Below are 26135 nucleotides of genomic sequence, written 5' to 3' on the forward strand. Positions count from 1 at the left end.
CTACATCGGCAGGATAGAACGGCTGACTCCGGTAAGACAAGGGGTGGCGGTCTGTGTATATTTGTAAACAACAGCTGGTGCACAAAATCAAATACTAAGGAAGTCTCGAGGTTTTGCTCGCCTGAGGTAGAGTATCTTATGATAAGCTGTAGACCACACTATTTACCAAGAGAGTTTTCATCTATATTTTTCATAGCTGTCAATTTACCACCACAAACCAATGCTGGCATTAAGATTGCACTGAATGAGTTGTACAAGGCCATAAATCAACAGGAAAACGCTCATCCAGATGCAGCGCTCCTAGTGGCCAGGGACTTTAATGCAGGGAAACTTAAATCCGTTCTACCTAATTTCTACCAGCATGTTAAATGTGCAACCAGAGGAAAAAAAACTCTAGACCACCTTTACTCCACACACAGAGACGCATACAAAGCTCTCCCTCGCCCTCCATTTGGCAAATCTGACCATAACTCTATCCTCCTGATTCCTGCTTATAAGCAAAAACTAAAGCAGGAAGCACCAGTGACTCGGTTAATAAAAAAAGTGGTCAGTTGACGCAGATGCTAAGCTACAGGACTGTTTTGCTAGCACAGACTGGAACATGTTCCGGGATTCTTCAGACAGCATTGAGGAGTACACCACATCAGTCACTGGCTTCATCAATAAGTGCATCGATGATGTCGTCCCCCACAGTGACCGTACGTACATACCCCAACCAGAAGCCATGGATTACAGGAAACATCCGCACTGAGCTAAAGGGTAGAGCTGCCGCTTTCAAGGAACGGGACTCTAACCCGGACGCTTATAAGAAATCCCGCTATGCCCTCCGACGAACCATCAAACAGGCAAAGAGTCAATACAGGACTAAGATTGAATCGTACTACACTGGCTCTGACGCTCGTCGGATGTGGCAGGGCTTGAAAACTATTACAGACTACAAAGGGAAGCACAGCCGCGAGCTGCCCAGTGACACAAGCCTACCAGACGAGCTAAACCACTTCTATGCTCGCTTCGAGGCAAGCAACACTGAAGCATGCATGAGAGCACCAGCTGTTCCGGATGACTATGTGATCACGCTCTCCGTAGCCGATGTGAGTAAGACTTTTAAGCAGGTCAACATTCACAAGGCCGCAGGGCCAGACGGATTACCAGGACGTGTACTCCGAGCGTGCTGACCAACTGGCAAGTGTCTTCACTGACATTTTCAACATGTCCCTGACCCAGTCTGTAATACCTACATGTTTCAAGCAGACCACCATAGTCCCCGTGCCCAAGGACTCTAAGATAACCTGCCTAAATGACTACCGACCTGTAGCACTGACGTCTGTAGCCATGAAGTGCTTTGAAAGGCTGGTCATGGCTCACATCAACAGCATTATCCCAGAAACCCTAGACCCACTCCAATTTGCATACCGCCCCAACAGATCCACAGATGATGCAATCTCTATTGCACTCCACACTGCCCTTTCCCACCTGGACAAGAGGAACACCTACGTGAGAATGCTATTCATTGACTACAGCTCAGCATTCAACACCATAGTGCCCTCTAAGCTCATCACTAAGCTAAGGATCCTGGGACTAAACACCTCCCTCTGCAACTGGATCCTGGACTTCCTGACGGGCCGCCCCCAGGTGGTAAGGGTAGGTAACAACACATCTGCCACACTGATCCTCAACACGGGGGCCCCTCAAGGGTGCGTGCTCAGTCCCCTCCTGTACTCTCTGTTCACCCATGACTGCATGGCCAGGCACGACTCCAACACCATCATTAAGTGAGACAGCCTATAGGGAGGAGGTCAGAGACCTGGCCGTGAGGTGCCAGGACAACAACCTCTCCCTCAACGTGACCAAGACAAAGGAGATGATTGTGGACTACAGGAAAAAAAAGAGGACTGAGCACACCCCCATTCTCATCGACGGGGCTGTAGTGGAACAGATTGAGAGCTTCAAGTTCCTTGGTGTCCACATCACCAACAAACTATCATGGTCCAAACACACCAAGACAGTCGTGAAGAGGGCACGACAAAGCCTATTCCCCCTCAGGAGACTGAAAAGATTTGGCATGGGTCCTCAGATCCTCAAAAAATTCTACAGCTGCACCATCGAGAGCATCCTGACTGGTTGCATCACCGCCTGGTATGGCAACTGCTTGGCCTCCGACCGCAAGGCACTACAGAGGGTAGTGCGTACGGCCCAGTACATCACTGGGGCCAAGCTTCCTGCCATCCAGGACCTCTATACCAGGCGGTGTCAGAGGAAGGCCCTCAAAATTGTCAAAGACTCCAGCCACCCTAGTCATAGACTGTTCTCTCTGCTACCGCATGGCAAGCGGTACTGGAGTGCCAAGTCTAGGTCCAAAAGACTTCTCAACAGCTAATCATGGCTACCCGGACTATTTGCACTGCCCCCCCACCCCATCCTTTTTACGCTGCTGCTACTCTGTTAATTATTTATGCATAGTCACTTTAACTCTACCCACATGTACATATTACCTCAACTAGCCGGTGCCCCCGCACATTGACTCTGCAACGGTACCCCCCTGTATATATAGCCTCCCTACTGTTATTTTATTTTACTTCTGCTCTTTTTTTTCTCAGCACTTTTTTTGTTGCTGTTTTATTTTTACTTTTTTTGTTAAAAATAAATGCACTGTTGGTTAAGGGCTGTAAGTAAGCATTTCACTGTAATGTCTGCACCTGTTGTATTCGGCGCATGTGACCAATAAAATTTGATTTGATTTGATTTTGTTTTGCACTGACATTCTTTCACTGGCTCTATGCACACACTGGAGTCTACCCAAACACTCACACATACTACACTGAAACTCCAACACACACACACACACACTACATACGCTCACACACACAAAACACACACACATGCATATTGACGCCACATTCACACATAGACACACCATCACACTCTTCACATAGGCTGCTGCTACTCTGTTTATTATCTATCCTGATTGCCTAGTCACTTTTACCTCTACCTACATGTACATATTACCTCAACTACCTCGTACCCCTGCACATTGACTCGGTACTGGTACCCCTTGTATATAGCCTTGTTATTGTTATTTTGTGTTACTGTTTCCTATTTTTTCTAATTTGCAATTATTACATTTTTTTAACTTTTTAACTGCATTGTTGGGAAAAAGTCTACACCTGTTGTATTTGGCGCATGTGACAAATATTAATAAATATGTTTTATTTGAGCCTTATGTCTGCTGCAAAGCACTCTGCATTACACAGTACATACAGTGGGTATCATAATTATTCACCCCCCTTGGATTTTGTTGTGTTACAAAGTGGGATTGAAATGTATTCAATTGTGATTTTTTTTTGCCATTGATCTACACAAAATACTCTGTCAAAGTGAAAATTAAATTCTATAAATGTTTACAAATTACAAAAAATTAAATAACTAAAATATAGTTGTTGCGTAAGTATTCACCCCCTTTGTTTAGGTATGCCTAAATTAGTTCAGGAGTAAAATTTGCCTCAACAAATCACATAAGAAGTTACATGGACTCACTCTGTGTAAAATAATGGGGATTTACATGATTTTTTAATGACTTCCCCTTCCTCGGTCCTCCATACATACAACATCTGTAAGGTCCCTCAGTCAAGTATTGAATTTCAAGCACAGATTCAACTACAAAGGCCAAAAGCCTCACAAAGAAGGGCAGTGATTGGTAGATGGGTAACAATAAAAAATCTGACATTGAATATCTCTTTAAGCATGGTCAAGTTAATAATAATATTGTCCTCCTTTTGAACTGAGCTGCAGGACAGGAAGGAAACTGCTCAGCGATTTCACCATTAGGCCATTGGTGATTTTAAAACAACTACAGAGTTGAATGGCTGTGATGGGAGAAAATGAAGGATGGATCAACAACATTGTAGTTACTCTGCAATATTGACCTAAATGACAGTGAGAGTGAAAAGAAGAATGCAAATATACACAATAAACATATTCCAAAACATGCATCTTGTATGGAACAAGGCACAAAAATTATACCGCAAGAAGACATGGCAAAGGCATAAATGTTTTGGCCTAAATGCAAAGCCTTATGTTTGGGGCGATTCCAACACAACACATCACTGAGTAACTGCCTCTTTATTTTCAAGTATGGTGGTGGATGGCTTTCCATCGGCAAAGACTGGGGAATATTTCAGGATAAAAAGAAACGGGATGCAGCTAAGCACAGGCAAAATCTTAGAGGAAAACCTGCTTTAGTCTGCTTTACACCAGACACTGGAAGATGAATTCACTTTTCAGCAGGACAATAACCTACAACACAAGGCCAAATATACACTGGAGTTGCTTACCAAGAACACAGTGAATATTTCTGAGTGGCCAAGTTACAATTTTGACTTAAATCTGCTTGAAAATCTATGGCAAGACTTTAAAAATGCTGTCTAGCCATGACCCTCAACATCTTGACAGATGTACAAATATTGCACAGTCCAGGTGTGCAAAGCTCTTAGAGACTAACCAAGAAGACTCACAGCTGTAATCTCTGTCCAAAGGTCCTAACATGTATTGACCCAGGGGGGTGAATACTTATCTAATATACACTGAGTGTATAAAACATTAAGAACACCTGCTCTTTCCATGACATAGACTGATCAGATGAATCCAGGTGAAAGCAATGATCCCTTATTGATGTCACTTGTTAAATCCACTTCTATCAGTGTAGATGAAGGGGAGGAGACAGGTTTAAAGAAGGTTTTTTAAGTCTTGAGACAATTGAGACATGGATTGTGTATGTGTGCCATTCAAGACAAAAGGGCAAGACAAAAGATTTTACATACATTTTTCCAACTTTGACATTAGAGTATTTTGTGTAGATCGTTGACAAATGACAATTAAATAAATAGTAATCACACTTTGTAACACAATAAAATGTGAAGAAGTCCTTATGATACCCACTGTATATATACTTCAAAATACACTTCACAATACAATAGCTTTCATTCTTCATTCACTAGAATGCTATGTTTTTTGGGAACCCTAAGTATAAGCCATCTGAAAAAAATATTGATTTTAATTTGTTTTATCTCTAGCGACAGATTCGGAGCATGCCCAGTCCACACCCAGACTTCAGTCCTCCAGACGTATCCCAGTGTCCCCTGCAACGTGGGGAGGCAGCCGTGGCAGAGCAGAGACAGTCAGGAACAGAGGAGCCCACACAAGTAAGAAAGACTTCTGTTTTATATACACTAGGTTACATGATGATATAAATGTAAAATATAGTATTTTAATTAGGGCTGTCAGAGTTAATCAGTTAACTTGAGTAACCTTTTGGTAATATTAGTACACACATTTTTTTTTATTGCATTAATCGCATTGTCTGAAAGCGTTCAAAATACACTGAAAACATCCAAATACATCATCTATACAGCTTAAAATAACAATGCCATGTGAAACCGTGTTGACTTTAAGGTTAAAGAATGTGTGCTTTATCAATTTACCTGTTTTCCTTACCGTTACTTTGGAAAAAATCAAGACGTCAATATTCTTGTAATGCTTTTTGTATACAAAATATTGAATTACAGCTCAATTTCAGCCATTTCTGATTTTGCGATTAATCGTGAATAATCACAGCAAATCCTCAGATTAACTGGATTAAGTGTTTTCATCGTTAGACAGTCTGTATTGTATTGTGATTGCAGGGCAGCATGTCAGTATGTCTGTAGGTGGAGATGGAGGAGAGAAACCTGACTGTAGAGGGAGGCAGGACCCTGTGTGTCCACAATGTTCCCCACAGACACACACCCATGGACACTCTACACGTAATAACTTCTCTCTCAGACTATGTCCCAAATGGCATCCTATTCACAATAGTGTACTGTCGTGGTCAAAAGTTTTGAGAATGATACAAATACTAATTTTCACAAAGTCTGCTGCCTCAGTTTTGATGATGGCAATTTGCATATACTCCAGAATGTCATGAAGAGTGATCAGATGAATTGCAATTAATTGCAAAGTCCCTCTTTGCCATGAAAATGAACTTAATCCCCCCCCAAAAACATTTCCACTGCATTTCAGCCCTGCCACAAAAGGACCAGCTGCCATCATGTCAGTGATTCTCTCGTTAACACAGGTGAGAGTGTTGACGAGGACAAGGCTGGAGATCACTGTCATGCTGATTGAGATTAGAATAACAGACTGGAAGCTTTAAAAGGAGGGTGCTGCTTGAAATCATTGTTCTTCCTCTGTTAACCATGGTTACCTGCAAGGAAACACGTGCCGTCATCATTGCTTTGCACAAAAAGGGCTTCACAACCATTTATCGGATCATCAAGAACTTCAAGGAGAGAGGTTCAATTGTTGTGAAGAAGGCGTCAGGGCGCCCAAGAAAGTCCAGCAAGCGCCAGGACCGTCTCCTAAAGTTGATTCAGACCGTCTCCTAAAGTTGATTCAGGGCACCACCAGTGCAGAGCTTGCTCAGGAATGGCAACAGGCAGGTGTGAGTGCATGTGCACGCACAGTGAGGCAAAGACTTTTGGAGGATGGCCTGGTGTCAAGAAGGGCAGCAAAGAAGCCACAAACATCAGGGACAGACTGATATTCTGCAAAAGGTACAGGGATTGGACTGCTGAGGACTGGGGTAAAGTCATTTTCTCTGATGAATCCCCTTTCCGATTGTTTGGGGCATCCGGAAAACACCTTGTCCGGAGAAGACAAGGTGAGCGCTACCATCAGTCCAGTGTCATGCCAACAGTAAAGCATCCTGAGACCATTCATGTGTGGGGTTGCTTTCTCACCTCACTCACAATTTTGCCTAAGAACACAGCCATGAATAAAGAATGGTACCAACACATCCTCCGAGAGCAACTTCTCCCAACCATCCAAGAATAGTTTGGTGACGACCAATGCCTTTTCCAGCATGATGGAGCACCTTGCCATAAGGCAAAAGTGATAACTAAGTGGCTCGGGGAACAAAACATCAAAATGTTGGGTCCATGGCCAGGAAACTCCCCAGACCTTAATCCCATTGAGAACTTGTGGTCGATCCTCAAGAGGCGGGTGGACAAACAAAAACCCACAAATTCTGACAAACTCCAAGCATTGATTATGCAAGAATGGGCTTCCGTCAGTCAGGATGTGGCCCAGAAGTTAATTGACAGCATGCCAGGGCGGATTGCAGAGGTCTTGAAAAAGAAGGGTCAACACTGCAAATATTGACTCTTTGTATAAACTGAATGCAATTGTCAATAAAAGCCTTTGACACTTATGGAATGCTTGTAATTATACTTCAGTATACCATAGTAACATTTGACAAAAATATCTCATAACACTGAAGCAGCGAACTTTGTGAAGACCAATACTTGTGTCATTCTAAAAACTTTGGGCCGCGACTGTACTACGCATAGGGGTCTGGTCAAAAATAGTACACTACATAGGGAATAGGATGCCATTTGGGACACATCCTCAGTCTGTGGTGTAATGGTGGTTTGTGTGTCACATTTACAGTCAATCCTGTGCCGTCTCCACTCCTTTCTCCTCTTTCTTTATTCTTCTCTTTTCTTCTGACTGAAAGGACCAGAGGGGGGTGGTGGTGACACTGGGGCTATCCACAGTCACACTGGTCTTCATTCTCTTCACTGTCCTATGTGTGGAAGGTCTGAGACGTACCGGAGCACAAGCACGAAACATGGTAAGCAACAGACATGTCCTAGTTATCATCTAAGCTGTAGACCACACTAATTACCAAGAGTGTTTTCATCTATATTTTTCATAGCTGTCTATTTACCACCACAAACCAATGCTGGCATTAAGATTGCACTCAATGAGCTGTATAAGGCCATAACTAAACAGGAAAACGCTCATCCAGAGGCTGCGCTCCTAGTGGCCGGGGACTTTAATGCAGGGAAACTTAAATCCATTCTACCTAATTTCTACCAGCATGTTAAATGTGCAACCAGAGGGAAAAAAAACTCTAGACCTTTACTCCACACACAGAGATTCATACAAAGCTCTCCCTCACCCTCCATTTGGCAAATCTGACCATAACTCTATCCTCCTGATTCCTGCTTATAAGCAAAAACTAAAGCAGGAAGCACCAGTGACTCGGTTAATAAAAAAGTGGTCAGATGACGCAGATGCTAAGCTACAGGACTGTTTTGCTAGCACAGACTGGAACATGTTCCGGGATTCTTCAGATAGCATTGAGGAGTACACCACATCAGTCACTGGCTTCATCAATAAGTGCATCGATGACGTCGTCCCCACAGTGACCGTACGTACATACCCCAACCAGAAGCCATGGATTACAGGCAACATCCGCACTGAGCTAAAGGGTAGAGCTGCCGCTTTCAAGGAGCGGGACTCTAACCCGGACGCTTATAAGAAATCCCGCTATGCCCTCCGACGAACCATCGTACAGGCAAAGAGTCAATACAGGACTAAGATTGAATCGTACTACACCGGCTCTGACGCTCGTCTGATGTGGCAGGGCTTGAAAACTATTACAGACTACAAAGGGAAGCACAGCCACGAGCTGCCCAGTGACACAAGCCTACCAGACGAGCTAAACCACTTCTATGCTCGCTTCGAGGCAAGCAACACTGAAGCATGCTTGAGAGCACCAGCTGTTCCTGATGACTATGTGATCACGCTCTCCGTAGCCGATGTGAGTAAGACTTTTAAGCAGGTCAACATTCACAAGGCCGCAGGGCCAGACGGATTACCAGGACGTGTACTCCGAGCATGTGCTGACCAACTGGCAGGTGTCTTCACCGACATTTTCAACATGTCCCTGACTGATTCTGTAATACCAACATGTTTCAAGCAGACCACCATAGTCCCCGTGCCCAAGGACACTAAGATAACCTGCCTAAATGACTACCGACCCGTAGCACTGACGTCTGTAGCCATGACGTGCTTTGAAAGGCTGGTCATGGCTCACATCAACACCATTATCCCAGAAACCCTAGACCCACTCCAATTCGCATACTGCCCCAACAGATCCACAGATGATGCAATCTCTATTGCACTCCACACTACCCTTTCCCACCTGGACAAGAGGAACACCTACGTGAGAATGCTATTCATTGACTACAGCTCAGCGTTCAACACCATAGTGCCCTCAAAGCTCATCACTAAGCTAAGGATCCTGGGACTAAACACCTCCCTCTGCAACTGGATCCTGGACTTCCTGACGGGCCGCCTCCAGGTGGTAAGGGTAGGTAACAACACATCTGCCACGCTGATCCTCAACACTGTGTGCTCAGTCCCCTCCTGTACTCCCTGTTCACCCATGACTGCATGGCCAGGCACGACTCCAACACCATCATTAAGTTTGCCGACGACACAACAGTGGTAGGCCTGATCACCGACAACGATGAGGCAGCCTGTAGGGAGGAGGTCAGAGACCTGGCCGTGGGGCGGCAGGTAGCTTAGTGGTTAAGAGCGTTGTGCCAGTACCCGAAAGGTCGCTGGTTCTATCCCCGAGCCGACTAGGTGAAAAAAAGATGTGCCCTTGAGCAAGGCACTTAACCCTAATTGCTCCTGTAAGTCGCTCTGGATAAGAGCGTCTGCTAAATGAATAAAATGTAAATGTAAAATAACAACCTCTCCCTCAACGTGACCAAGACAAAGGAGATGATTGTGGACTACAGGAAAAAAAAAGAGGACTGAGCACGCCCCCATTCTCATCAACAGGGCTGTAGTGGAACAGGTTGAGAGCTTCAAGTTCCTTGGTGTCCACATCACCAACGAACTATCATGGTCCAAACATACCAAGACAGTCGTGAAGAGGGCACGACAAAGCCTATTACCCCTCAGGAGACTGAAAAGATTTGGCATGGATCCTCAGATCCTCAAAAAGTTCTACAGCTGCACCATCGAGAGCATCCTGACTGGTTGCATCACCGCCTGGTATGGCAACTGCTCGGCCTCCAACCGCAAGGCACTACAGAGGGTAGTGCGTACGGCCCAGTACATCACTGGGGCCAAGCTTCCTGCCATCCAGGACCTTTATACCAGGCAGAGGAAGGCCCTCAAAATTGTCAAAGACTCCAGCCTCCCTAGTCATAGACTGTTCTCTCTGCTACCGCACAGCAAGCGGTACCGGAGCGCCAAGTCTAGGTCCAAAAGGCTTCTCAACAGCTTCTACCCCCAAGCCATAAGACTCCTGAACAGCTAATCATGGCTACCTGGACTACTTGCACCCCCACCCCATCTTTTTACGCTACTGCTACTCTGTTAATTATTAAATAAGTATTTGGTCACCTACAAACAAGCAAGATTTCTGGCTCTCACAGACCTGTAACTTCTTCTTTAAGAGGCTCCTCTGTCCTCCACTCGTTACCTGTATTAATGGCACCTGTTTGAACTTGTTATCAGTATAAAAGACACCTGTCCACAACCTCAAACAGTCACACTCCAAACTCCACTATGGCCAAGACCAAAGAGCTGTCAAAGGACAACAGAAACAAAATTGTAGACCTGCACCAGGCTGGGAAGACTGAATCTGCAATAGGTAAGCAGCTTGGTTTGAAGAAATCAACTGTGGGAGCAATTATTAGGAAATGGAAGACATACAAGACCACTGATAATCTCCCTCGATCTAGGGCTCCACGCAAGATCTCACCCCGTGGGGTCAAAATGATCACAAGAACGGTGAGCAAAAATCCCAGAACCACACGGGGCGACCTAGTGAATGACCTGCAGAGAGCTGGGACCAAAGTAACAAAGCCTACCATCAGTAACCCACTATGCCGCCAGGGACTCAAATCCTGCAGTGCCAGACGTGTCCCCCTGCTTAAGCCAGTAAATGACCAGGCCCGTCTGAAGTTTGCTAGAGTGCATTTGGATGATCCAGAAGAGGATTGGGAGAATGTCATATGGTCAGATGAAACCAAAATATAACTTTTTGGTAAAAACTCAACTCGTTGTGTTTGGAGGACAAAGAATGCTGAGTTGCATCCAAAGAACACCATACCTACAGTGAAGCATGGGGGTGGAAACATCATGCTTTGGGGCTGTTTTTCTGCAAAGGGACCAGGACGACTGATCCGTGTAAAGGAAAGAATGAATGGGGCCATGTATCGTGAGATTTTGAGTGAAAACCTCCTTCCATCAGCAAGGGCATTGAAGATGAAACGTGGCTGGGTCTTTCAGCATGACAATGATCCCAAACACACCGCCCGGGCAACGAAGGAGTGGCTTCGTAAGAAGCATTTCAAGGTCCTGGAGTGGCCTAGCCAGTCTCCAGATCTCAACCCCATAGAAAATCTTTGGAGGGAGTTGAAAGTCCGTGTTGCCCAGCGACAGCCCCAAAACATCACTGCTCTAGAGGAGATCTGCATGGAGGAATGGGCCAAAATACCAGCAACAGTGTGTGAAAACCTTGTGAAGACTTACAGAAAACGTTTGACCTGTGTCATTGCCAACAAAGGGTATATAACAAAGAATTGAGAAACTTTTGTTATTGACCAAATACTTATTTTCCACCATAATTTGCAAATAAATTCATAAAAAATCCTACAATGTGATTTTCTGGTATTTTTTTTCTCGTTTTGTCTGTCATAGTTGACATGTACCTATGATGAAAATTACAGGCCTCACTCATCTTTTTAAGTGGGAGAACTTGCACAATTGGTGGCTGACTAAATACTTTTTTTCCCCACTGTACATATTACCTCAACTACCTCAACTAGCCGGTTCCCCCGCACATTGACTCTGCACCGGTACCCCACTGTATATGGCCTCCCTACTGTTATTTTATTTTACTTCTGCTCTTTTTTTCTCAACACTTTTTTGTTGTTTTTTTATTTTACTTTTTTATTAAGAAATACATGCATTGTTGGTTAAGGGCTGTAAGTAAGCATTTCACGGTAATGTCTACTACACCTGATGTATTCGGCGCATGTGGCAACTACTCCCATTTACTTCCTGTTTTATGTTGTGCTCAATTGCTTTGCCATTTTAATTGACAACAAGCCTGTGCTGATTTCTTATTTGCAGACCGGAGGACAGAGAGAGACTCAGGTCCCGCCCACAGAGGCAGCCGGCCAATGAGCTCCCCCCACAGAGATGTGAGAGGCGTGTTATTTGCAGCGCCGCCCCCTCCTGTGCTGGGCAGTGTGCCACTGGTCCAGTTTGTGCCAGTGTGCCCGCCAGTTCTGTGAGTACTGTGCTCTCGCTCTCTCTGGACATGAAGAAGTGGCCATTAGGTCATTTCGCTACAACCCCATCTGTTGCCAACCCTAATAAAATCTCTCAGCGCTGAGACACACACTCACCACTTAAAGAAAAATTCCACCCAAAAACTATATTTTGGTATTTGTTTCATTAGTCCATTGTTGATATAGTCCCAAAATGTTTTGCATGTCAGCAATCAAGTTTTCAAGATATGTAACTTTCAAAATACAGAAATACAGCCGGTATGATATGATGCAAAACACAGCACACGTGGTGCAGGAGTTCTTCTTTTGGCCAAAATCCTGACTTGAAGATATAGGTGGTTACATTTTGCATAAATCATCTAATTATTTTATTAGTGTTAATATTTGAATCACACATAAGTATCTGTCAGGATTTTAGCATTGTTTAAAATCCCACTTTCTTCCCCTATGTATTAAAGGTGCAATATGCAGAAATCGCTCCACCATTTCCTGGCTGCTAAAATTCTGATAGTTCGCCTAATTTCAGTTTATGTACAGTTGAAGTCGGAAGTTTACATACACCTTAGCCGAATACATTTAAACTCAGTTTTTCACAATTTCGGACATTTAATCCTAGTACAAATTCGCTGTCTAAGGTCAGTTAGGATCACCACTTTATTTTAAGAATGTGAAATGTCAGAATAATAGTAGAGAGAATGATTTATTTCACCTTTTATTTATTTAATCACATTCCCAGTGGGTCAGAAGTTTACATACACCCAATTAGTATTAGGTAGCATTGCCTTTAAATTGTTTAACTTGGGTCAAACGTTTCGGGTAGCCTTCCACAAGCTTCCCACAATAAGTTGGGTGAATTTTGGCCCATTCCTCCTGACAGAGCTGGTGTAACTGAGTCAGGTTTGTAGGCCTCCTTGCTCAGGTCAGGGCTTTGTGATGGCCAATCCAATACCTTGACATTGTTGTCCTTAAGCCATTTTGCCACAACTTTGGAAGTATGCTTGGGGTCATTGTCCATTTGGAAGACCCATTTGCAACCAAACTTTCACTTCCTGACTGATGTCTTGAGATGTTGCTTCAATATATCCACATAATTTTCCATCCTCATGATGCCATCTATTTTGTGAAGTGCACCAGTCCCTCCTGCAGCAAAGCACCCCCACAGCATGATGTTGCCACCCCCGTGCTTCACGGTTGGGGGTGTTCTTCGGCTTGCAAGCATTCCCCTTTTTCCTCCAAACATAACGATGGTCATTATGGCCAAACAGTTCTATGTTTGTTTTATCAGACCAGATTAAATTTTTCCAAAAAGTACGATCTTTGTCCCCATGTGCAGTTGCAAACTGTAGTCTGGCTTTTTTATGGCGGTTTTGGAGCAGTGGCTTCTTCCTTCCTGAGCGGCCTTTCAGGTTATGTCGATATAGGACTCGTTTTACTGTGGATATAGATACTTTTGTACCTGTTTCCTCCAGCATCTTCACATGGTTCTTTACTGTTGTTCTGGGATTGATTTGCACTTTTCGCACCAAAGTACGTTAATCTCTAGTAGACAGAACGCGTCTCCTTCCTGAGTGGTATGACGGCTGCCTGGTCCCATGGTGTTTATACTTGCGTACTATTGTTTGTACAGATGAACGTGGTACCTTCAGGCATTTGGAAATTGCTCCCAAGGATGAACCAGACATTTCTGAGGTCTTGGCTGATTTCTTTTGATTTTCCCATGATGTCAAGTTTGAAAGTAGGCCTTGAAATACATCCACAGGTACACCTCCAATTGACTCAAATTATGTCAATTAGCCTATCAGAAGCTTCTAAAGCCATGACGTCATTTTCTGGAATTTTCCAAGCTGTTTAAAGGCACAGTCAACTTAGTGTATGTAAACTTAGTGTATGTAAAACAGATTATTTTCACTTATAATTCACAATTCCAGTGGGTCAGAACCCACTGGAATTGTGAATTATAAGTGAAATAGTCTGTCTGTAAACAATTGTTGGAAAAATTACTTGTGTCGTGCACAAAGTAGATGTCCTAACCGTCTTGCCAAAACTATAGTTTGTTAACAAGAAATGTGTGGAGTGGTTGAAAAACAAGTTTTAATGACTCCAACCTAAGTGTATGTAAACGTCCGACTTCAACTGTATAGTGTAGAGAATCATTGTACCATCTAAACAGCTGTGAAATATATTTTCAATAACCCAAAATATTGTATCTTCAGCTGTTTGAAGCTTGTGTACAAAACTGAAAATAAAAGACACAAAAACAAAACTTAAGAACTGGAAGCATAGAAATAGCGCACATAGAACATATCTACTGCATCTTAGACTTGCTATGAATGAGAATGAAAGACCTATAATGCACATTTCTATGTGAATTTGGTCAGGTCGCCCAAAAAGTGACATATTGCAGCTGACTAGTAAGTGTAGTTAGAAGGGCTGTTGTTGTTATATTTACCTGGCCTGTTCCCTGCAGGTACTACTCCAGCCCTGTGCTAAATGTAGCTCCATCCCACCCCCAGCCCATCTACGTGTCTCTGGGTGGGGGTGTGGCCACTGGGGTTAGGGGTCATCATGAGCAGGTCAGAGGTGGAGCTGGCCGTTCCCTGTCTGCTGACCAGCGCTCTCTGAGCAGCTCTCTGAACCATGCCATCGAGGCGGCCAGGGGGATGAGGGAGTCTTCCCGACGCATGGCCCGCTCCATCGCAACCGGACTGCACCACCAGGAGGCGCTGTCACAGTCCTGCATGTACTGATGGACCAGACCAGACACACACACCAGGGTTGGATTCATTAGTGTACACTGTAGCAAAATGTTTAGCAATTTAAAAGGAAAACAAGAGTTTCTTATTGGAGAAGTTCAGGTACTGGTAGTCCCGCCCCATTTCCCTGGCAAGTCTTTGGACCAACCACTCTGTACTGACACGGAGGTCTCTAAATGTGAAGATATTGTACTGTGCACTTAATATTTAGTTTATTTAGTATAACAGTTTGGTATTTGGGGTAACATGAAGCAAGTGCCTGGGTATGGATACTAGGGCCTCAAGCCAGTCATTCAGCTGCAGGCTTCTTGATAGCAGGGAGTGAGGAATGACAGACCCTTAACATCAGTATTTGATCATCACCCAGTGGCTCAGCACTGATAGTAAACCAGGGTCTACAAACTGTACTTTATACAGGTTACTACAGGTTACAGTTTACTTTATACAGTACATGTTATAGCTTTAGATGAAAGGTGGAGTGGCTATATTGCAATCTCAGGTATCATATAGAAACAACAGTTGTGGGATCTGGCAGCTTAAGTGTAGCAGAGGTGGACCACACTGAATCCACAAGTTCATCTCTTACTCATAAAATGCACTAGAATCTGCATATTAATGATTTACGTTTCGAAATAACGGACATATGCACATGTTTGTTTAGTTTGCTATGAAACCTGGAATTAGTTGTGGACATTAGTTTTGTTACATTTGTACAATGGATGTGAGACAATTGCTGCTATGGATCTTCAGACGAAGAGAGGACATATTCACACATTGATGTGTTTAGTTTTTTACCCTAAGTTATTGATTCTAAATCAGGGTTCCCCAACTGGCGGCCGGCGGGCCGGTTTCATTTGCCCCGCCCTTCCATGCATAATAGAGAGACACGTGATCCTATACAAATGTAAGCAAGGTTTGAAATGATTATGTTTTAGTCAAACATATCTGTTTCAATTTGCAGTTTACAAATTATTTGGAATTATGTTCCTGCACCCCGACCATTCGCTCAACAAAAAATCGGCCCGCAGCTGAATCTAGTTGATGATCCCTGTTCAAAATGGTTTGTTTAGGTTTTATTCTTAATCATTTGTGTAATAATTAGTTAATAAGGTTAGTAATTGGTCGTGCTGTAGTTGTACCCGCCAGGAAAATATTTTATCAGAAAAATAAGCACATTTTTATAGATGGTCTTAATAGTTTGTGTTGAACACAAAAATATGACTTTTTAGAAATACAAATTTCTAGGATTTCAGAAATGCAGGTTTAAAAAAATCTAGATCCTGATATATTTTCTACTATGATTGATTATCAAATGATTTTTTAAACAAATATTTTGCAGCAAAATATTTTTATTTCCGCTTTGAAGCCAAATAAATGTTGATGTTGAAACAACTAATAGTTGTTACTAAGTAAGGCTGACTAAAAGTTGTTATTAAGTAAGGCTGATGTCGGTTATAACCAGATTGTTACTCTTGGCCATGAACTGCAGGTATGGATAAGTCACTTGGAGGTCACACTGTTAGAGGCCTGTCGAGTTGTTACAACACAGAGTTTCTCTGCACAAAAATAATAACAAAAGCGTTGTGGAGACACTACACAATGGTTGTATACATTTGTATCACAGCCATTGTGTAAAATGTGTTGTAGATCAGTCGTACAACCTGGGTGTGTATGGGGCCAGAGATCTTCTTCAGGGTCTTACTGCACAATGTGAACTGTGAGCCTGAAAATGAGAGGGTTAACTCACTGATACACCACAGTAAAGAATGGCATAATTGCAACACCTTTGAGTACCTTACAATGTAGCTAAGAATGTGCAGAGTCTTTCTCCTTGTAATGGAAGCCAATTTATTAGACAGCCTTGGTACATTGGTACATTGGTACATTGGTACACATGATGTATACTTTTGTTTGTGCTTCAACACTCGCAAACATAGAATCCCAATGAGTTAAACAGGTTTAGGAAAGACTTAAGTTTCATTTATTAAGATTTTTTCTCTCTGATAAATAACTTTTGATATACATTAATTGAATAGACAGAGACCCTATACAACAGCAACTGATAATAGGAAACAATTCAAATTAAATTAAGCGTTTGCATCACAGATAACGCATAATGCAATATACAACCTGTTTGGCCAGGAAAGAGAAAGGAAAAAATTTGAAATAAAACGTTGAAATATTGGTGTTACATTTTCTTTGCAAAGCCATTCGCCATTGGAAGAGTTAACATTGCACCAGAAGAGAGAAACTAATGGACAGATAAACAAAATATAGATATTAGTTATTTTCCCAGTTGACCACTACAGCTACAGCTAAAACAAACACATGGCTTCACGTTCGCATTTTCTAAAGGAAATCTTTTACTACTTCACAGTCAGAAACATCACCAGTCAACAGTGAGACACTAAACATCAACATATGGTATATACACAACACACTACTCAGTGCATGACCCGGTTAAACATTTTGTTACCCGCCAATGATAAGACCTACACTGAGTGTACAAAGCATTAGGAACACCGGCTCTTTTCCATGACATAGACTGACCAGGTGAATCCAGGTGAAAGCTATGATCCCTTATTAATGTCACCTGTTAAATCCACTTCAATCAGTGTAGATGAAGGGAAGGAGACAGGTTAAAGACGGATTTTTAATGCTTGAGACAATTGAGACATGGATTGTGTATGTCTGCCATTCAGAGGGTGAATGGGCAAGACAGAAGATTTAAGTGCCTTTGAACAGGGTATGGTAGTAGGTGCCAGGCGCACCGGTTTGAGTGTGTCAAGAACTGCAAGGCTTCAGGGTTTTTTACACTCAACAGTTTCCCGTGTGTATCAAGAATGGTCCACCACCCAAAAGGACATCCAGCCAACTTGACACAACTGTGGGAAGCATTGGAGTCAACATGGGCCAGCATCCCTGTGGAACGCTTTCGACAATGACTCTGTACCGGTACCCCCTGTATATAGCCTCCCAACTGTTATTTTATTTTACTGCTGCTCTTTAATTATTTGCTTTTTTTTTTTTACTTAACACTTTTTTTCCCCTGCATTGTTGGTTAAGGGCTTGTAAGTAAGCATTTCACTGTAAGGTCTACACCTGTTGTATTCGGCGCATGTGGCAAATAAAATTCGATTTGATTTGTAGAGTCCATGCGCTGACGAATTGAGGCTGTTCTGAGGGCAAAAGGGGGTGCAACTCAATATTAGGAAGGCATTCCTAATGTTTTGTGCACTCAGTGTATAATGTGACAGGATACAATATTGAAATACAAGCGGCCCTTTATGATTATTCTGTAAACATCTGCAAGCAATGGCCTTTATGACACTAAAACGTGAAATCTCTCCAGAGAAAAGGGAAAAGGATGTGGCGACTAAATACGTCCAGTCTTATGGCTGGAGGAGGGATGCTTCTACCATTCTGTAGCTATTTACACAGCCCTGTTTCGCTCTATCTACAGACCTTGGGTCAGTCTAGCTGTTTGTCACTGTCTTACTCACAGACATCACTGTAATTGAATTATTTCTCGGTTTGCTTGGTCTCGGTATTGCCACACTAAAGGATATACAGTAACAGTCCACACAATGTTCAGCATGCTACTGATGCAAACATCTTGACCAGCTAGGATTCTCCCCCCTAATAGGACAGGGATGAGTTATATTGCATGTTGAGTGATATGATTTTACTGCATTGACCTTTCTAGTGCCAACCAACTATAGTAAGGCATCCTTCCTCCACCCACTATCAATACAAATCACACCAATAAGATAAACAGGGAACAAACAGAGAAAACCTCTACCTTTTACACTTTCTAGCAGGTTTCATAGCATACAATATTACATTTGGTACTTTCAGTTTCAAATGGCCTTAGTTGATATTTAAACCTTTTTAAAATACTTTTCGTTATTTGCATCCATTGTAAAACATGAGAATACTTGCAACATGATTTGGATCTGTTTAAACATATATTTTTTAAATCAATGCTGTCATTGTTTTGTTTTCTTCTTCTCGAGCAAGATACAAACAGAATGAATGTAGGATCTGGGGAGAGTGACTGGGGGAGGTTAAGGTGAGAAGACAGGAAGGAGATAGATAGATAGGGCTGGGCAATTTTAGCTCGCCGGTTCCTCGTCTGGTTTGTTCATGGTCTTGAGCTGTTCCAGGAGGGCGGTGGGGGTGAAGACGTGGGTCGATCCTAGAGAGGTGGACAGATACGCAGCAGAGGACACACACAGACAGAGCATGGTATTAGAGCTGCCCAAACCTAAGTTCGCTAGGAAAATGTGTTTTCAGCTCTTGCTATGAATGCTTCGACGAAAGCACCTTATTCTTGAGAAAAAAATGTTGGAAATAAGATAAACATAAGTACAATCAGAAAACTTGAAATCATAGTCAATAGCCAGCATTTAAAGAATGTATTGTTATCATTATAGGTTATCATACGATGTGTGGGCTATTCACACGTTTTAGAGATCAAAGATGATTGGTGACTTGTGATCTAGTGCCTGCCAAAAATGCACAAAATTGTATGTCACATGCAATTGGATCACTTGTGATTGGACAGTGATGTACTGACATCACAGAGCTGGCTTCTGTGAGCTGCAAATCACTGGTGGTAGGAACCCTGTGACCACACCTATTGGAGGGAGCTGTGAATCAGGTGTAAGCGTGTGCATGTGACCTAAGAAGCTTTTATCGCAGTGCATGCAAACATCAGTCTAATAGCAATATGAAAAATCTGGTAAAGGCCCTGCAAAAAAAGCCAAAATCAGATTTCTGTCCAGCCATTCTCTGATTGGATGACATCAGGGAAGTAATTGTGCCTATGCTTGTGAATAAAAATGTGAAATTAAAGGCTAAACATAACAGCACCACCAAAATATGAATGAGCTGACTTTTTCATAGCTGAAGACACATTTCGGACACAGTATAACTCAGGAGGTATAGGATTGGAGTAAACCAAACCTTTGTCCATATAGTTTGTCACTAAGTCGTTGAATGTGTCGATGGCTTACCCTCCATCTTGGACAAACCAAGGCTTTCATTCATAAAGCGAACCTCTGGACCAAGATTTTGATTTACTCCTCACACCTACTAAGCAGTTGTATTGGTAGTATTGTTATTCTTCATCTGTTTGTTTCTGAAACAAAGCTGCATGTTTCTGTCATTTTGGCTCACTAAGGAAGACACTTAGGTTTATCTGTGCTAGGTAGAATTCAATTAAAGCTCAGTAAATCTGATTGCTAATGCCAGTTAGGCCTTTCTAGCTGTGACATTGACAGCCAATCAGGAGGGCTGGTTTATCCCATCATCAATAGGCAGAGACAGGAGAGGAAGAGGCGAGTCCATCTTAAGTTGGGTCACCATGGTGATGCATGGTGATGCAGGCATCTTGGGTGTAAGGGAGGGTGGAGTGGGGTGTGGGTGAGCACTAGTCACAGATCAACTTTGGACTGGCGCCTGGTTCTCTACTGTCTCTCAGCGTCTGAAACACACAGCTTTGCAGGGCTCTGGCCAGAAACACAACACAGTGAGCCACATTGCTCCCCAACACCCACTACATGGGTAGGATTATAACTAAATACCAGACAACAGAAACAAGCAGTTTTTTGAGTAAATAATCAATGGACATTTTGTTCAGGAAGTGTTGAATGTGGCAGTATGTGGTAAAGCGTCCATACTGCGCATGGTGATTGATACTTACTAAATAAATACCAAAACCCAAAGTTGTTTGAAAAAGATATAGCTTAAGCAGATAAGCAAGAATGAGATGGATGCCCTTTAATGTTGTGTTCAGGGAAACTCACTCAGACGGCAATTTAACAAATTGTGCAGAAAATCACCAACTTACTTGCAATTAGACAAAATCCCCAAATTAGGCAGTGATGCGGTAATTGCTAATATTTGAAAAATATACCTTAACATAACTACACTATGTGCTTTTATAATCCTGTCTCTGTGTACCAAAACCCATATTGGTATGCTATTGGTCGACCATGCTGTATGGGCCAGATATGGTGTCGCTAAAGGGACAATAAGGAACTATATGGGGAAGAAAGTGAGGGGGAAATGGTGGTCCTCTGTAGCTCAATTGGTAGAGCATGGCGCTTGTAATGCCAGGGTAGTGGGTTCGATCCCTGGGACCACCCATACGTAAAAATGTATGCATGCATGACTGTAAGTCGCTTTGGATAAAAGCGTCTGCAAAATCGCATATTATTATTATTATTATTATAAATGGTGAAGGTATACGTGTCGCATCTTTTCTAGGTGCTAAAGCATATCGAGTGAACATCGCTACATTCCCAGTGTCAGTGTCTGCAGAGAAGCACTGTTTCCGAGCGAGCAGAAATAGCAGTAGGGAGCTGAAGTTTATTCTTTGACCGAATGGTGTGGAGACTAACATTAGTGTTCTCTGCAGATGACTCCTGGGCCATGTAAGCATGCATGTGATGTCTGGTGGACTCAGAGAGTGTGAGTTGGAGGAGATGTGTAGGAAGTTGAAAGATTGGGAGCAACAAATAAATCTTAAGAAAAAAAAGAAAGCCAACATCAACTCAAGGACCTATCCTGAAACCATTAAATCAAGGTGATTGTCTTGGATGAGTTAATTACAAAAAATTATTAGACAGTAATAATAAAGAAATAAAGATGGATCTCGGGGGTAGATTAAATCTGCGCCAAAAAATGATACATTCTGGGAAGCAGGTTATGAAACAGTCTGAGAGTGGCGATTTAATCCACCCAGCTGAGATGATGTGGGGGTGAAGGGGGGGGCGGCAGCAGGGATGGGGTCAGGACGCCTGTAGCATGGCCAGCCCAAACAGGCTTCACGTCCTGAAGGCCCAACAGACAGATACAGCAACACATGCCCATTCTATCTGTCAGCATGACAAGGCCAATCACTATTGGCTGTGAGGGTCACCAATCACACAATATCACACAGTATTACGCTGTGATTGGGTGTTGGCCTGCAGGAGGTGGAGCCTGAGGTGACTGGGCCATGCAGTGAGCCAGGGGCCAGACGGCCATCCCTGAGGGGGGGGGTGAATTTAAAGCAGTACTGAGTGTAGTAAGAGGAGTACGGAGGGAAAGAAAGCCCTTGTGCTGTGGGCGTTCAGAAAGGGCTTCTTTGCGCGGCTGCCTTTACTTTGTCAGAGTGTGATTTCTCTCTCCCTCCCTCCCTCTCTCTGTCTGTCTCACTCGTCTGAGCCTGCGTCTGGCTCCTCAAAGGACACCCTAGTGGACTCTCGGAAGTCAGGGTGCTGCAGGTCCGTTAAGAATTTGATGGGGGTGATGGTGTGGGTGGAACCTGTGGAGGAACAGAGGGCGCTTCACGCTCCATTCTCTTCACATGCCACGCCCCCCATGCCACTTTCTCTCTTCTGACACTTTCTCTGCCATCTCGAAAAGAAGGTGATAAACACGCCACTGCACAGCACCACCCACATACTGTGCACACTCACACTCACACACACGCAAACACACGGACATGAAACCCAGACGCACAGAAGAAGACAGGACGTAGCTGCAATTCAAAGACAACAGTGTTTTAGACAGAACAAGACTGAATCCAAAAGCAAAAGCATAGCACAGCAAAAACAACAGACAAGACGCAGTCCCTCCCTTAGGACAAGGACTGGCTGACTAGACAGAAAACAGTCAATAAACAGGGAACACACGTCACCCAAAAGGGGTTTACACATATCACAGGTGGTATCTTAGAGAAGAACATAACAGATCCTTAAGTAAGTCTAGCATTAACAGAATGAGTGTTGATCGCTTCAACAGGCAAACTAGGGTCATGACATAAGCTTACTTAATGAATCTTTACTGACTGGGATTCATGGTGTGGGTGTATGGGAGTAAGGGAGTTAATTGAGGTGAAATATGTTGGTGTGTGGATGAGTCAGAGTTTTAATGAAGTGCAGTCGGCGCTCAAAAGAGAGAAAGATTATCCGGAGACTTCTCTGCTTCGTCCTTCTTCAATCATCTGTGGTCAACATAGTGGGAACAGAATACAGCTGCATTGGCACTGATGATGGCAGACACATTGGCATTTGTGTCCTGCTATGCTGACCACAATGAATGGGGACCAATAACAGAATTAGCCAGTGTACGAGAGTCAGTCAGTTAGAGAAGTACGCCCATTTCCCAATCTACGTCCTATCCCCCATCTCTAGGCACTTTATGTAGATCCTGAAAATAATTGGGTAGGTATAAGCCATTCCACCTAGCCTATCAGAGGAGTTGTTGGACATATTACCTATCCAGACTGTTCAGACCTACAACAAGTGCCCATAGGGAGGAGCTATATGTCCATTCGAAATGAGTCTGCGTTCTTGCATAAATTAAAGGCAACTGTGTGTTAATGTACCAGTAAAATCAGTCTATGACTCATAAGTCTATGTAAGTGTATTTTCTCTTTGGACTGTTCTAATGTCACACTCCCTATGGGGTAGTCCCCCCCCCTACCGCCACTTGTATCCCCCCTCGGCCTGCACCCAGTGGCGCCCCCCGGTGTCAGACTCACCAATGATGGCCTCCCACTTCCCGTTGGCCTGCGTGACCTCGTATGCAGAGCGCATCTCGCTGAAGGATGCGCCTCCGATGATGAAGACCATGACGCGCGGCCCGGTGCGGTACTCGCCTGGGGTCTTATTCTTGTGCCAGTGGCCATACCGGGCACTGCCAGGAACGGAGAAGCACAATCACAAGGGTGGCATATCACAGTGTTACTCTTTTTCACTATTTCACCACTGCTGTACTGAAGAAATAATGTGTCTATCTAACTAGGAAGAGAGGTAGTGGGCAGAGAGATATGGTCTTTCTCTATGTGGAGACAACTAGCTACATAACATATCAGCAAACCATATCATATGATACAGCAATCTGATGAACCACTGCGTAGTCAATGATGTGACACACAACCATGGGTTGATCAATGTAACGTCTATAATGTAGTCGGTCTGGAATGCGACCAGTGTGTGTGGAACGTGACCAGTGTGTGTGGAATGCGACCAGTGTGTGTGGAATGCGACCAGTGTGTGTGGAATGCGACCAGTGTGTGTGAGCGTGTGTTTTGCTGTGTCATGGCTGTGCAAGGCGTCTAGTGAAATGTGCTCATCTAACCGAGCCTGCCTGTCGATTCTCAGAGCTTCTTTCCCAGTGAGTCAATAACATTGGAGCAGGGGGATGAATGATGGTTGGAAGTGGCTCACATTCTCAGCAGCACAGATCCCATGTCAAATCAATACACACACAATGAAGTTCTAGAGGGGGAAGGGATATGCAGGGGTCAATGTGTCAGCACTCTCTCATCATTCCCCAGTGCACACACACCCACCACTGTGGTAGTAGTGTGAAGGTTAGATACCCTGACTGTGTCCCTAATGGCACTCTATTCCCTATATTGTGCACTACTTTTGACCAGAGCCCTCTGTTGCAGTACTGTATGTTTGATTGAATGCACAGCCCTCTGGTTGTCCCTTCTCCGTAACAGAATATTTGTTTGGCCTTTTCTCCTGTTTGTCACTGCTTAGTCCCGCCCTTTCTCTGTTCTACAGCCAATCAGAGTATTAATCTCCCCTCTCCCTCAGAGCCCAAATAACTATTGATCTATGACCCTCCTTGCTTTGTAATCTCGATAGCGCTACTACACTGCAATACATTCCGGTGTGTGGGTATGCGTGTTAGTGTATGTGTGTGTGTGTACCTGACTGCAGTGCTGCTGAAGGAGGCAGAGGAACGGGTAGAGATGTAGGGGTAGTGCTTGGTGTCCAGCTTATCTTCAATCACATCCTGCAGGGATGACAAGGAGAAAGGCAGAATGAGAGTATGGTCAGCAAATATAATACACATTAAAGACAACTGGGATGGCTTGAAACACACACACACACACACAAATAGGCAGAGACTATGTGTTTGTCCAGTAACTGACCTCCATGATGTCCTTGACCAGTGGTGTCCAGCGGGACAGCTGATAGGTCTGCTCACTCACACGTTCCTTCCTGTCCAGCTTCTTCCCCCTGCGGAGGGTGGACTAGAGGAGGGAGGAGGAGCATGGAGTGAAAAATAACAAAGGGGGAGAGTTAAATTACTGCAAGTATCAATCCGATTGAAGTGTTTAATTGAAACCCATATGAAAGGAATAATATGGTAGGAACAGAAGAGAACGAGGGACAGAGAGAGAGAGAGAGAGAGAGGGTGAGAGAGAGAGAGACAGAGAGAGAGAGAGAGAGAGAGAGAGAGAGAGAGAGAGAGAGAGAGAGAGAGAGAGAGAGACAGAGAGAGAGAGAGAGACAGAGAGAGAGAGAGACAGAGAGTGAGAGAGAGAGAGAGAGCGAGAGAGAAATAGAAAGTGGGTCAGGTGACAGAGAGAGAAACAGAGAGGGCGAGAGAGATATAGAGAGAGTATGGGCATGAGAGAGAAAGAGAGTTTGTAGCAGGTGTTGAAAAGGTGGCGGTGCATCTGTGTCCTTGACTACAGCTGCAGGGGGGACAGAAGAGGAGGCTGGCCAGACACGAAGTGGCCAACAACAGGAAGTAGGAGTGCTGACTCACGTCTGTGATGATGGGCACACCCAGGTGGGCCATGTTGGTGATGATTTCACTGTCCTCAGGAGGGATCTGGGCGTGCTGGATGAGCTTGTTCAGGTTCTCCTCCGTGATGCCTACCCAATCAGCACACCACAGGTTGTTAAGCTCTTATAGGTTAACTTTAAGCCTAATTTATACCCTATGTAGGTACGCAATGTAAGAAAGCAATTAGCTACACAAAATGGCGATCCTGCGTAGTTGGATGAGTTACAAATTGCGTCGCTGCACACTACTGCCATTTTGCACAGCTTGCGTTGCGTATGTAAATAGGGTATAAAATAGGCTTTAGGAATAAACTGGGAAAACTGATCCTAGATCAGCTCTTAGAGCTAGGGTTGTGCTTGAGGTTAGGGTTGAACCAAGATGTAGATATGAAGCCAGGTTTAGGTTTGTGGTTGAGGCTAGGTTTAGGGTTGAACTGGGATGTGGACATGAAGCTAGGGTTAGGGTTAGGTTTGTGGTTGAGGCTAGGGTTTAGGGTTGAACTGGGATGTGGACATGAAGCTAGGGTTAGGTTTAGGTTTGTGGTTGAGGCTAGGGTTAGGGTTGAACTGGGATGTGGACATGAAGCTAGGGTTAGGGTTAGGTTTGTGGTTGAGGCTAGGGTTAGGGTTGAACTGGGATGTGGACATGAAGCTAG

The 26135-nt window shown here is 43.8% G+C and overlaps 2 protein-coding genes across 8 annotated transcripts in view; one reads left to right on the forward strand and one right to left on the reverse strand.

The window, feature by feature from the left end:
• The window catches only part of LOC121541599 (microtubule organization protein AKNA), a 44349-nt gene extending 27272 nt beyond the window's left edge, over positions 1-17077 (forward strand). For 3 of the 6 annotated variants that reach the window (XM_045208070.1, XM_045208067.1, XM_045208068.1), the window contains 5 exons: positions 5070-5198; positions 5679-5798; positions 7550-7666; positions 11980-12139; positions 14608-17077. In XM_045208070.1, the coding sequence (XP_045064005.1) occupies positions 5070-5198; positions 5679-5798; positions 7550-7666; positions 11980-12139; positions 14608-14887 (806 nt within the window). In that variant the 3' untranslated portion in view covers positions 14888-17077. Of the gene's footprint in view, positions 1-5069; positions 5199-5655; positions 5799-7549; positions 7667-11979; positions 12140-14607 lie in introns of those variants that run through there. The other 3 variants (XM_045208069.1, XM_045208071.1, XM_041850735.2) reach the window with 3 other exon arrangements.
• A 989-nt stretch (positions 17078-18066) lies between these two features.
• Positions 18067-26135, reverse strand: part of LOC121541600 (syntaxin-binding protein 1) — a 51214-nt gene continuing 43145 nt past the window's right edge. Inside the window, exons 15-20 of one of the 2 annotated variants that reach the window (XM_041850739.2) lie at positions 25460-25569; positions 24837-24938; positions 24612-24697; positions 23430-23584; positions 22047-22208; positions 19002-19091 (exon numbers count right to left, since the gene is read on the reverse strand). In XM_041850739.2, the coding sequence (XP_041706673.1) occupies positions 22096-22208; positions 23430-23584; positions 24612-24697; positions 24837-24938; positions 25460-25569 (566 nt within the window). In that variant the 3' untranslated portion in view covers positions 19002-19091; positions 22047-22095. Of the gene's footprint in view, positions 19092-22046; positions 22209-23429; positions 23585-24611; positions 24698-24836; positions 24939-25459; positions 25570-26135 lie in introns of both variants that reach the window. The other variant, XM_041850740.2, reaches the window with a different exon arrangement.

Source organism: Coregonus clupeaformis, chromosome 27 (assembly GCF_020615455.1).
Source record: "Coregonus clupeaformis isolate EN_2021a chromosome 27, ASM2061545v1, whole genome shotgun sequence".
NCBI lineage: Eukaryota > Metazoa > Chordata > Actinopteri > Salmoniformes > Salmonidae > Coregonus > Coregonus clupeaformis.